Source organism: Rhinolophus sinicus, linkage group LG02 (assembly GCF_036562045.2).
Source record: "Rhinolophus sinicus isolate RSC01 linkage group LG02, ASM3656204v1, whole genome shotgun sequence".
NCBI classification, from domain to species: domain Eukaryota; kingdom Metazoa; phylum Chordata; class Mammalia; order Chiroptera; family Rhinolophidae; genus Rhinolophus; species Rhinolophus sinicus.
The window spans coordinates 156,548,790-156,563,086 of NC_133752.1; the positions used below are offsets into that span (position 1 = coordinate 156,548,790).

The 14,297-nt window shown below is 32.5% G+C and overlaps 1 protein-coding gene across 3 annotated transcripts in view; it reads right to left on the bottom strand.

Moving 5' to 3' along the window:
- Positions 1-14,297, bottom strand: part of CNTN1 (contactin 1) — a 289,760-nt gene that overhangs the window by 35,704 nt on the left and 239,759 nt on the right. For all 3 annotated transcript variants that reach the window (XM_074325831.1, XM_019756344.2, XM_019756345.2), the window contains 3 exons: positions 12,008-12,078; positions 9,122-9,356; positions 6,830-6,933 (listed from right to left, as the gene is read on the bottom strand). In XM_074325831.1, coding sequence (XP_074181932.1) covers positions 6,830-6,933; positions 9,122-9,356; positions 12,008-12,078 — 410 coding nt within the window. The remainder of the gene's footprint in view (positions 1-6,829; positions 6,934-9,121; positions 9,357-12,007; positions 12,079-14,297) is intronic.

Genomic DNA, 14,297 nt, shown 5'->3' on the forward strand with positions numbered 1-14,297 from the left:
AGAACTCAGTTAGCAGAGAAAAGACTTTCTAAGGATGGGGCCCTCCTAGAGAAAGCATGAGTTTCCTGGTGCTGGAAGTGCTCAGGCAGACACTAATTCACCTGAGGCGGAGATGGCCTACACTTTAACAGACATTCGAACTAGGTGATATGTAAGGCCTTTTGTACTAGTTGATTAAAGAGAAATAAAATAAACATTTAAAGTCTGATAAAATGCCAGACACTTTATTAGGATCATCCAAATACATTATCTTCTCAACAAAACTAGAATGGTTGTATTCATTCTGTTTTCTAGTGATCAAAACTGAAATCCATAGGGTGCATGCATTTTTAAATGCATAGTTGTTGACTGAATGTATACCACATTTTAAAATTTTCATTCTATTATAAAAACTTTTCTATCCAGTTTAAGAGGAGAAGCTTCTAAACTAGATTAATTTAATAAAAGCCATTTCTAAAAAACACTATGCACTAAAATGGGGAATTATAGTGATAAAATGTTTCTACCATCTCACTCACAATTCCACGATGCATTTTGACAATACAAAAGGAAAGAACACGTTCTCATTAATTTACTTTGCACCTATGTCCTAAATGACCAATGACTTTATTCATCTGACTTTGTCACAGAGTCTCCATTTAAATTCACAAGAAATTAAAGCAGTGACTTATCTATGCTTCACCAAGTAACTAGGGAGCAGTTTATTGAGTATGCCAACTAGTCCTGGGTTTCCTTATTTTAGAAAATGAGAGTTGTGTGACATTTTCATAGTACATTAAACATTTACAAATGAAAACATCTTATACAAAATGATTTTGTTGAATAATCAGTCTCTCCTTAACTTAAAACATGTTTACATATGACTTAATGTTTCCAAAGAATCCTAAAATAAATAGTGGATGATATATGCAAAATATGGCATGGTCCTTTTTATCTGAACTAGCCACTGGCCATGTACTTAGAGTTAATTTCCAGACAGATGATAAGTTTGAGCTATTGCACCTTGATCCTCTCATTGAATTTCCCACTGTGGTGAAGCACCAACATTAATTGCTTGAGAAAACTGAGAAAACTGCATGAAGTGAAGGGTGCAACCTGCAGTCATGGAGCAGAATAAATGTACTGCTTTTGATTAATCACTATGGAGATCAAAAGAGAACCTCCAGGAATTAGTGGAAATAGATTATCGCTACCAGAGAAAAAAAAGGAAAAGAAAATAAATAAAAAAAGAAGGTCTCACTTTATGGATAGTAGACCATAAATTCGTTTTTATATACTAGAGCAACAAAATATAATGTATTTATTTCTAGTTATTGCTGTGGCATTTTATAATTTTAACTCTTTCCTTACATATTTCTAAAATCTCCACAGCATCCTCTGTCTAGTGTTAATTTCTCACAGTGCTTATTAAACAATTATGGAATAGCCTCATTACTTGTCTTTCTCTGCTAATAGTAGATTATAAACTCTGAGGACAGGTGTTCATTGTGTATTTTTAAACACTGTGCATATAAGATGCATTTGATGTATGGTATTCATTCATTGAACAAATAATTATCGGGTATCCACTTTGTACCAGTTAGTATGTTACATGCTCAGAATGCAGACAAGAACCAAGCAAACATGTTATTTGCCTTCATAGATCTTACTCAAAAAATAAAGGAAAAAATCAAAATGCTTAGGTTAACATAAAATTACTAATATCTTTGACAGGGAGATCAAAGTGTGTAATTTTGTTTCAAGAAAATTTGGTTCTTATAAAAGTATTCAGAAGCCAAAAGGAAAAGCTTCAGAAAAAGCGTTAACCCATATTTTTAATTAAGAATAACTATACTTTCCATAAACTTATGGACCACAATAATGCCACTTTTATACAAACATAATAGCTATATCCCTTCCCAGGGAAATATAAGAACTCTGTAAGAAAAACAGCACTTTAATCTCACTTTGTCCAAAGAAGTTTAGAGTTAAATAAATAAAAAAAAAGAAAAGAAAAGAAAAATAGATGTTACAACTATGGAAGTGTTTGGAGATGTTTAGCACTTTTGAAAATTAGGCTTGCTCCATTTTATTATTTTTATTTCAGTAAACTTTTGTATTAGATTTCAAAGTACTCTCCTTTCAATTCTGAATTTTCTGAAAAACATATCTTGTGACAAGTGAATATTCTGTTGTTAAGGATTTAATACAGTCTTTAGGTAAATATCTAACTATGATTATTTAAATGAAAAAAAAAATAAGGCTAACACAAAAAAAACCTCAAATGCTAAAAAGATATTATACAATAATTTTATATTATCCAGATCCCAGACTAATTCAAGTATCAGTACATTATATAGGCTAGGAATAGCAATAGGTAATATAAATTATTTAAAATCTGTATTCTTACACCTCTTGGGCTATTCAAAGTTCCCTTTTATTCCAGCTACCGGTGCAGGAACCAATCAATTCTATGCAGTCTTCAACTAGCTTCCCATAAGTAGTACCAGTTAGCATTTCACAGCAGCTAGGGTTGCTAATGTCTCCCTGTGTTGGGTCATACTTGATGTTGCTCATGGAAGTGGGAGGGGAAGGTGATGCCCATGGAAGTGGGAGGGGAAGGTGATGCCCATGGAAGTGGGAGGAGAAGGTGATGCCCATGGGGACACCCATAACCAATGGGGAACAGGAGTGGATGAAAGCTTACCCTTTCATCCCAGGCAGGGCAATTCTGAACCACACTTCTAAAGCTCCTCAAAGATCCCAAGGGATAAAGTACCAGTTGCCCACAGTGGTTTCGAACAAGATAAAACATCTTCTTTGGGAGTTTCTGCCTTTCCTGTTCACTCTGATTTTTCCTTATATCTGTTCCCTGGGATCATATTTAAACTAAACTGAACAAACAACAGCAATAGGAACAAAACTGTATTTTCTCACACCTGTATGCTTTGGGGAGATCCAAACAAAGACACCGTTTACCCGAAAATAAGATCTAGCTGGACAATCAGCTCTAATGCATCTTTTGGAGTAAAAATTCATATAAGACTTGGTCTTTTATATTGTATAAGACCCGGTATTATATTATATTATATTATATTATATTATATTATATTATATTATATTATATTATGTCATGTCATGTCATGTCATGTCATGTCATGTCATGTCATGTTATGTTATGTTATATTATAAAACCCGGTCTTATAGTAAAATAAGACCGGGTCTTACATTAATTTTTGCTCCAAAACACGCATTAGAGCTAAATGTCCGGCTAAGTCTTATTTTTGGGGAAACACAGTAGATGTCTTCTCCAAAATAAGAAAATGAATCACTTTCTAAATATTAGTTTATGCTCACCATGATAATATACCTTTAAAAACATTTGAGTAGACTTCTTATGATTGGTAATACTTTAAGACGATTGTGAAATCGATCATCTGAACTGATCTTTGATTCAGCTGCTGAGATTTTGTATTTGTTATTCCTAATAGCATATTTTGCTGGTTTTCATTAAATCAAGTGAATGTTTTACTTGATGGGTAAGCAAACTAAGTCTTTTATGGATTCCTGGGCAGGAGCCCAAAGTTCTAACATGTCTATGATAGAAAGGACTTCTTACATTCTTCTAGTTCAGCTACGCTGCAGGAAAACTTACTGAGTATTAAGATTAGAAGTGTGGAGCTCTTTAACTAGGTATGAGAGAAAATAATTAGTAAAACTTAAAAATTCTACTGAGATATACTTTAAAACCACAGGGAAGATTCTTTTTTTTAATTTTTTCAGTTGCACTGCCTATTTGATTTTTTAAATTTTTATAAAATTTATTCAAGTGGCATTGATTAAAAATTATTTAGATTTCAAGTGTACAATGCTATAATACATCATTCTTATATTGCATCGTGAGAAGGTTTTTGTTTTTTAAATCCAATTGTCTAAGTTCTCACTTGAAATGTCAGGAAATTAATGTTGAGGTGGTGTCAATCACAAAGGATTTGGGCTTCTCCAGCTTTTATTTATTTATTACTATTATTATTATTTTTAATGTGCTGCTTTTTTTCTCTGTTTCTTTATAACTTAAACCCATAATAAATTTTCATAGGAAGTGCAGTGGGGTATTCATTTTCTCCATCATCTGTCTTGTTAAACCATTGGCTTTTTCTATCACATTTTAAAATAGAAAAAAAATAACCACATTATAGTCAGACAAGTTTTTGTCCCATATAGGGGAATTTTCTTACAGGAGAATAAAAATGTTATAAATTATCTCTTTTAAACTTTAATGTTTGTTTCTTTGGTATTCAAGTTTCTGTTGAAAAACAAACATTTTTAAGAAAAAAAATAATGGAAACAATAATTTGGTGATTTACTTTCAGGATTTGAATCAACTATTCTCTGGAGAGGCAAGATCTAAGTTCAAATCTGGTTATGACAATTATTATATTACTCAAATGGTTCTAAACCTCAAGTTCTTCATCTTTAAAACACGGATACCCTAATATTGTGTGGATTCAATACAATGAGCTTAATCAAGTGTTTAGCATAGTAAGGGCTCAACAAATGTTATCATTTTCATCATCATTGATACCATCATAATCTTCTTCATCATCACTATTATCATCATCATTGTCTTCAAATGTCCAACGACACCGAACAGGGAAAAGCATCAATCACTTTTATTTCATTTCTTCAACACAGTAGTCCTATGAGTCAGTGATTACTCTACCAGCTTTACAAGTGAGGAAACTAAGGTTCAGAAAGTTCAAATAAAATTTCTACCAAATTTCTCAGTAATAGAGGTAAGGTATCAAACTATGTCTTCTCAGCCACAATGCTCATAATTTTCTACTTAATGTGAAGTTGCAAAAAGTCAGAAACCTGTGAAAATAAATTCCTCGATGACACACACTTTTCCTTTGAAATTCTCATTTGTGAAAATCTTAACTACTAAAGATTATTTTTTGCTAACAATTTAATTGAGAATCCTAATTGATGTTTACTTCCCAGTCAAAAAACTCATATTCTGAGAATTGTCTGAATTCATTGATGCCAATGCATGGCTTCCCACCTCATATTTCCTTTGTACTCTGCCTCTTGAAAGTTATAAAATAGTCAATGTATAATTCTTAGGCAAAGACAATATATAATTATCTAGCATGTTTTTAACAAAGTAAAATACACAGTTATCACTTTGATTCAATGAGTGGGTTACACATTAAATAATATTTTTTTTTCTATTTTTTCTTACTTAGGAATGAATAATCATATAAAAGAAAAAAAAGTCCTATGGTCCAAAATATGGCTTTTAAGCTCCAAATATTTTCTCCCAAGATACCTTTGGACTTTTTTATTATGAGGGTTTGTAACATCTAGTGAATTTCTCCCTCTTTCCCATTTCTTTTGTAATAGCTGTAAATGTAATTGTTGGTTTAATAAATTATGAATATTGGGTCTTCTTAGTCGATGCCTAAACTTCAGCTGAACCCTTGCAAAGATTGTATAAACATACTTAGAGATCTACCCAAATCACAATCAATAGTACCAAATAACATTTTTCCTGTCAGGTTTCATATTTAAAACTTAGAAACATCGGTTGGCTTTGTAGTTACATCTCAGAAACGTGCCTTTGAGAAAGACAGATTATAACACTTTATTTTATCATACTTCAGTATCTCTATCAGCACCCAGCAAATATCTTTTTAGTCTACGTACCCAATACTGTTTTGTCACTAAGAGCAAAGCAGACAAAATCTTGCCTTCATGGGACAAATATTCCATGGACAGAAGAAGAAGAGGAGCACAAGACTTGAGAGGGCAAGCTGACTGGGTGGGCAGCTCACTGCCCATAGTTTCAGAATAGTACTCACTGAGTAAAATGAAAAAAAGCAATAATAATCTGTGGTTTGCCATAAAGCCTTGAACTTTGAATCAGATAATCTGAGTTTTAGACACTGATCTGATACTTTTCATTAGTGCTAAATGAAGCAAGTCATTTACTTTCTTTGGTATCCATTCGCTCATCTGCAAAGGTGGGTTGATGTCAATTTCTCTTAATTTTCACTCTTTGTGATTAAAAATATGCATGACTTCATTTTTCCTACACAGTCAAATCTAAATTTTGTTAGCATTATATTAAAAACTTCAATTATCATTCTAGCTTCAATTTTCCAAGTAGTACTCCCTTTAACTGAGACAAGTCGTCCCCTTTCCTTATAACTAATTCTTACTGGTCTTTTAAGACTTAACTCAAGGGAAGTTTTCCTTGGGACATTTTGAGTGTTGCCAATTTTATGTCTTCATAGGTAATGTCATGAGACACATATTTGTATATTTATAATTGTTTCTTTTGTAGGGACTTTTAGAAGTAGAACTACTGAGCCAAAGAGGATGAACTTTATCTATGTATTTATTTCAAATTTATTGGGGTGACAATGGTCAACAAAACGATAATACAATTCTATAATACATCATCTGTATTTTGCATTATGTGTGAACATTTTAAGGATCCTCTTATAAATTGCCAAACTGCTTTCCAAAAAACTTAAAAAATTCACCTCTATGAGCACATTTGTCTCAAAAGATATTGCTTAACCAAAGATGCTATTACCTTAGTTTTTACTTTGACCAATTTATTTGTCAACACATAAGACTCTACATGTTGGCCACATAAGCCAGTTAGGAACCTCTGCTTTACTCTTAAGAAATAGCTTATAAAGGCCCAACACAGAGAATAGAGTGTTAGCTGCCACATAAATCAAAGGAACATAGAACACTGAAAGATGTAATATATTTGAAAACTACTACTGATATATTTATCAATAAATGTATTCAGTTTGATAAAAATTGAACTCACCTGATAGCTTTCCACTATTTTTTCTACAACATGCTTCCAATGAACAGATACCTCAGATGATGATAAGACTTTTACACCTACTTCTGTTGGGGCTTCACTGGGAGCTGAAATGTGATTAAAACATTAAATTCATACATAAAATGACTATAATATAAAATTCAAATAGCACCATTTGTGTATGAATGAATTAAAATTATGTTTTAATATTTTCAAATAGTTTTAATATTTCCAAAATAAAATAAGTTCAATCACTGAATTACATCTTCCTCTACTTTTGTAATATTACTTGCTTTTATTGGTCATTGATGATAAATGTACACGTATATTCATATACATGAATGTTAATATAGACCCACATACATATGTATGTGCACACATACTTTTATAAAACATGGAAAGCTTTATGGACAAAACAACACTTTTTTTTTTTAAATTTCTCTCAAATAATCAGCCTAAGAAAACCTGTGGCTACAGATTAAAATTCATTACATTTAGCTTATCAACTCTACATTATCAAAAATAGGAAATTTGATGTTTATAATAGAACATTATTCATTAAATGAATTTTCCATTTTCTCATACTTTCTGTTGATATGAGCTAAAGACACATAGCAATCGGGCCTGCTTTCTTTATGTTTAAGCTAAGATTTTTTTTAAGATCCCTTGAAACAAGTTGTGACATCTACGGCTTCTTGGGCTCAAGAAAGCTTTTATATAAGTCTAATCTTTTAACTGGGCATCAAGTCAAATATGTATCAAAATGGCCTGTGTTCAGTGGGAAAAAAAGTAATTTACATCCCTTATGAAAACTACACAAAGAAACTAAGGAAATCTTTAAGTAAGAGTGATCAATTTTTATTGTGTTTTATTAAGAAACTATAATCCTCTTTTACATCAAAAATGCCCTACACATGAACATGGTTCAAATCAAGGTAAACATGTAGCACTATGAATAATTTTTTAGCATTCAAAAAAAAAGATGAACACTTATACAAGTTTTGGCACATGCAGGTTTTATGAGATTTGTGAAACATTTAGGACAGAAATGTAATTTAATTCAGATAGCCATGACTAAAGAGATGACAAGCATGGCTATCTGCCTGATTACTTCAGCCTCAAATAAAGCAGTTAAAAAAATGATATTGGGTGAGAAAATAACTTGTAAAATACTTCATACTTTTATTTTCTCTGTGAGATGCACTCATGTTGTTCAAACTATTAACATTAAGCCATTATATTTCTGTTGAATCAGAACAAGCTAATAACTCTATGATTGAAGAGTGCATGTGAGTTTTAAGGGATAGCTAAATGTTTATTTTGGAGTAAACATAATGCTAATTGAGTAAATTAATAGAGTCCTTTTCCTCTAAGATATCAGAATATCTCACATAGTTTTAAGTTTTCGAACTCTACCATTTGTGCTTCTCACACATGTGCAAAGAGAATCTTGGCCAAGGACAAATGTGTTGTCAGAAGGCAAGGAAACCTCTGTTTCTAGCCATTAATTATACAAATAGTGTAAATAAGTACAGAAATATAAGAAGGTCTTATGCTTTTAATAGGAAAATAAATAAAAAGCATAGTTGCGTAAGTAGGAAATCATAAAAATCAATGCCAATATGTTTAGTTTAAAACTATATATTATTTAGCATAGATGTATAAAGCCTTCTAGGGGCATGCTCAGTTCAGTTAAAGTTTCTAGAAAAACAATTAGAGCCAGTATCTGTATTTTTTTTCACCTACATCTCCTTCGAAAATTTTCCCTTTCCAAGAAAAAAAATTTCAACTGGCTTTCTAAATCCTTTTTCATAAAATTATGCCTAGATTCCTTTTAATAAAATTCCAGCACTCTATCATAATGACAAAAAGTTACATAAATGCTACAATTACACAAGTTAGGGTTTTTTAAAAAGGGGAATTAAAAAACTATGCTAAGGAATTTCTAAGTAGTAAATTTTATGAATGCACAGACAGACTGAAGTGTCAATCAAGTATGAAGAATTTCTGACTGCAAAATTGTAACCAAGGGACCAGGAACAGGGGTCCAAACCAATTATTTTAGAGGAGCTATCCTAACTACCATGGACATGAACTAAAGGATGAAAAAGTTTTGGGCAACATTCTTATCATTTAGATGGAGATACTGACATTTTAATTTGGCTCAAAATAATACTCATTTACTAAATGCGTCGTATTATAAAAAGATCTTATAAAGTAAGTCCTGAAAGACAGTAAATGAAATGCCTACCAGAGAGAGAACTGGGTTTTTCCTCCCCCTTTTTTTTTACCCACCGTCTTGTGCTGAATTAATGACTGCTACGAGGCTGTAAGGTCCATCTCCTTTGTTGTTGAAGGCCTTAACTTTCACTTGAAATGCAGTGGAAGGGCGCATGGACTCATCTTTATGGACATATCGACCAATATCTGGATTAGTAACTGTAACTTTTTTCCATTCTTCCCCATCAAATGGCTTAAATGCCACTATGTAACCAAAATTGTTGCCGTAGTGGTATTCTCTTGACAAAGGCTAAATAGAAATCCAAATATTAAATAGGTTTAAGCAACACATTTAACAGCAGGCAAAATTCAATGCAAATAATACTAATGATAATGATATACACAGGAGCACATTCTTTGTAAAAATATACTCTTAGTTTGTAAGTTAGTGCTGACTGAAAATTCCAGGGCAAAACATGCTCAAACATGGGATGACTTCACTTACCAAGTTAGCTATTCCTGGAACATCCCTTTGGGGCTCTTGCTCTGGGCCTTTGTACTTTCAGTCCCTTCTACCTTCTAACTAGATGCTCTCTCATATGTGAGAAGGCTCTCTCCCTCACTTTCTTGAGGAAAAAAGAAAATCACCTACTTGATGTTTTCCCTGGCCCCAGATTGGCCATTTCCAGACTCTCTCCATAATATTCCATATCCCATCTCCCGGCTTTATTTTTTCTCTGTAACACTGTCATGATATACCCTATATAACTTACTTATCTAATTTATTGTCTCTCTCAACTACTAGCACATAAGTTTCACGAGGACGAAGTGTTTGTTAGTTTTGATTACTTCTTTAGCTTTTGTACCTAGAACAAGGCCACAAGTAATATTTATTCAGTGAATGAATACATGAATTTTAGAGTTGAGAGGCACGATAAGAGAGTTGTACAAGACTCTAAGATATCTGTATCATAATCAAACAATAGAAACTGGTCAGAGGAAAAAAGAGAGAAAGAAAAAGAAAAAGGGCTAACGTTGCTCTCGCCTGTAGGAAGCTGGCTTTGGGATCTAGTCTGACTCTAATATTGAAGCAAGTGTTCTGTTTCACATTATTTTTTCTGAGTTTCTTATTATTACATATGTCAATTGTCCAATAAAGATGTCTGCATTAGCCCTCACAAGTCATTATCTATAAACACTGACTTAAAGCTCTTTGTAGTAAATACTAATCATTTAGTCATATTTAGCCAATAAGGTAAATGTGCAAATTGTATATTTATTTTTTCACCAGAAATTGCAAGTTCAAGTGTCTTGAGGAAAATCTTGAAGTGAATATAACACAGTTGCTTGAATATACTTATGTTAAATAGGAATATATAAAAATGTATAAAGTGCACAAGATAAAGCAGTTATACTTGGTTGTAGAGTATACAATTGACTCTCAAACAACTTGGGGGTAAGAGGTACCAACCCCTTTGCACAGTCTAAAATCTGTATATAACTTTTGCCTCCCCCAAAACTTAACTCCGAATAGACTGCTAATGACTGAAGCCTTAGCAAAAACATAAACTGTCAATTAACACATTTTGTATCTTATATGTATTATATACTGTATTCTTACAATAAAGTAAGCTATGGAAGAGAAAATGTTATTAAGAAAATAATAAGAGAAAATACATTTGCTGTATTTATTGGAAAAAATGAATGTATAAGTGGACCTGGGCAGTTCAAACCCATGTTGTTCAGGGATTAACTATAGATATCCTGACGCACGATCACAGGATGTACAAAATGTTATTTCGGATTAGAGGATATAGACTAACGTTTCCACAATAAACATTTTTTCTTATTGCTAATTCTCTACTTGGTTTTCGCAATTCAAAGTGTATCAGAATTGGCTATGGAGCTTTCAAAAATTAATGATTCTCCAGCCCCAGTCCCAGAGACTTTATTTCACATTTTTAGAACTGGATTTCCCATTCAGAATTTTCTGACAATCTCCTATCTTATCCCAAAGTTGATTTCCACAGAGTTTAAGAAAATCAAGCCTATGAAAAAGCATTTTTTAAAAAAAACTTACTTAAAAATGTGATTTAAATGCCTAGTATAAAATATGACCACACAACAAAAAATTGATTTTTGCTAAATATCAACTTTTATATAAATCAATTTGATTTATGTAAGGAATAAAACCTGTCATCTTTCCTGCAGCCCTCAAAATTCTTTAGTGCCTAAGTTGTATTCTTTGACTATCTGTAGTTATTAAATACTAAAAATATCATATAAATACATGGCTCTATATAAGACATGTTACCTAGATAAACATCAGATGTTTAATTCAGACAAGTTTGTACTATCACAGCCTTCTCCAACACCAGTATCTCTCACTTCAAAAAATCCAGCTAAGATGCATTGTTTTCCAGACATTATAGTCTCTGATGTGGAACTCCCGTTTGGGTCATACAATTTTAATAAACTGCTTTGTATATATCAGCAACCACTTTCTTGGGTGACTTCTAAGACTGACTTATCATGAACACTTAGTGATCAAAGCAAGTCTCAACTGAGAAACAAGCTCCAATTAAAAAACAGGTGTTAATATAAAAGCTTTTTAACCGAATCTTTGGAGTTTTGAATATCAGAAAAAAAGTAATAAATTACATTTGGATTACCAGCCCACCATGAGTTCAACATATCTCTGGAATCAGACAATTGAATATTTGTTTAATTTTTTAGGCCAACAGATCCCTTGGCATCAAGGATCAATTTTTGCGTGTTAAGTCGTAGTAAGCCAGGTAAAATCTGACATGCATTTAAGAACAAAAATTATTTCAGTAATTTATTCTTGCTGTGCTTTGGGCATTGTCTTTTTTTATTTTATTTTAGTTCAAAAAACAACATAGGTTTGAGATTAAGTATAGATATAGCAGCCTATAACATATGTAATTTGTTAAGACTCACCGCCCATGTTATGGTCAGCTCTCTGTTGCTTCCTCCCCCACCTCCCACATCTGAAGGAGCCACATTAGGTGCTGAAATAAACAAGCAAACAAATAAATAAATAAAACAAAATATAGAGGCTATATAATTTCTTCTGGCATTAAAGTTCTAATTCACTACAGAAACCACATATTTTTTTTTCTTTCACTGCAAAAGACAAACTGCACATGAAAGCCACTCAATTATAACAATGGCTCACAGTAGCTGCAATAATCTGTTTTACTGCCAAGATAACAATTGATTCAGTGCCATAGGAAATGTGCCAGTTTTCTTCAGCAAAGGGTAGCAAAGCAAATTTGCCTCCCCCATCTTTTTTTTCCCCTATATCCTTTCATTTAATATGATTTTGAAAGATTAGATATACTTTTTTGGAAATATATCACAGCTCTTACTTTTGAACCCTATGCCCTTCTATTGCAACTAACTGTTCTCTTAGTTTTATGCTTCAATCTACAAATGACTGCTAAGAAATGGTGCATGTGCATTAACAATGTTTCCCCCCCAAATCTGGAAATATTGGAAATCTATTATTGTCCCTTGCGTTCCCACTTCCAGTTCTTAAATCTTTTCTGGCCCCATCAGTGACTCCAACTCTCCCCTAATCCCATCGCTTATATCTATCCTTCAGTTTTCAGTCTGTTTACTATAGAGACCCTGCATTTTGCAGTCTCTCCATCCTTAAAAGTCATCCTGTGATACTGTTTTCCTCTTCATCTCCAAGCCATCACACTCTTTCCTGTCACTGAACTGCAAAGAACTGATACGTGACTGCGTTTTGTACTTCGCTTTTTAGTCACTTTTTAACAACCCATAATATGTTTTAACTTTTTCTTATTACTGAAATTACTCTCTAAAAAAATCACAAAATTGCTTCTAACTGCCAAGTCTAATGGCTTCTTCTGTATTTTTCTTCCAAGTTATTCTTTCTTCTTGAAAGTCCTTCATGGTAGGTGCTGTCTCTTACTGGATTTGCATACTGTATCTTATTGTACACTGTATTTTACTAGATTTCCATCTAACAGGAGTTGTACAGATAATAAACATAGTTTGCCCTGCACTTGAGGTACTTGGAGACCAGCTACACATCTACATGGATGAAGTCTGCGTTTTTACAGAGGACATACATTTTCCCACACAAATGCTGTGGCTCCAGTCTGAGATAGCATTCCCAGATCTGTTAACATTTTAAAGAAAAGATGAAACAGCAGTTCTCCCTTGAGTCTCCAAATTACTTATAAATAGGAAATAGTCACAGCTTCCTCAGGGCTCTCAAAGCGAGGTGTCCATTTAGTGAATTGCTTACAAATAATTTTGACTTGAAGATAGATACCTCAAAACTTCTTCTAATATTAGCCATGTAAATTCTTTGGTGAAGTATATACATTAATTGCACAGAAACAAACACAATTCATGCTTTTCTTTACATCTATAAAATTATATGATGATTTCCTTTTCTAATGAAATTAATCTGAAGTTGGAGAGATTTTCTTTTACTATTTTAACTGTCACTATATGAGTATTAGAAATGAAATTTGTTCACAAGGATGTTAAAAGATAATTTACTTGTAGCACTTTGGATAAATACATATTGGAGACTGGGATAGTAAAATAATTCCTGGAAACTCTTTGTATCCCATAACTCATATTCTGAAGTTAAAAACTCTCCAGGCTATAGAGAAACAAGGAGTATACTGTCTTATAGCCAATGACTAAATCAAATTTTGTGTTTAACTCTACATGTAACTACAGTGGTCACAGGCAAAAATTTTAAAAAATAACTAGAATAATTTATTATACTGAAATTTGTTGAACAAAATAGTGCCTTCACCAGGACAAGTATTATTTTCCAAATCATTTCCCTGTGATCTTTTTCATTATAACTAAAATTAACCTTTTTATTTAGAACAGCGCTAAACAATGGAGTGTATTTACATTCGAATGAATATTTTTCCATTTTATAATGTTTATTTTAAGCTCTTTTTAGCATGCTTCAAATAACTAATTCAAGATGGATTTTCTCTTCAGAAATTACTCATTGAGCTCATGATGCTTTAAGTAAGACAAGCTAAAGCACAGACATAAAGGTAACTGTATCGCTCAATAGAGCGTTTTTATGTCTTTCTTGGATTAATTATTGACTTAATTTCCTCCATTTAGCTTTGAATGCTCAGTTGTAGTCTTAGCAGCTAAGGGACATTTTTTTCACAGGTAGAACTGACACATAACCTATGTATCAGACATGAATCTGAGA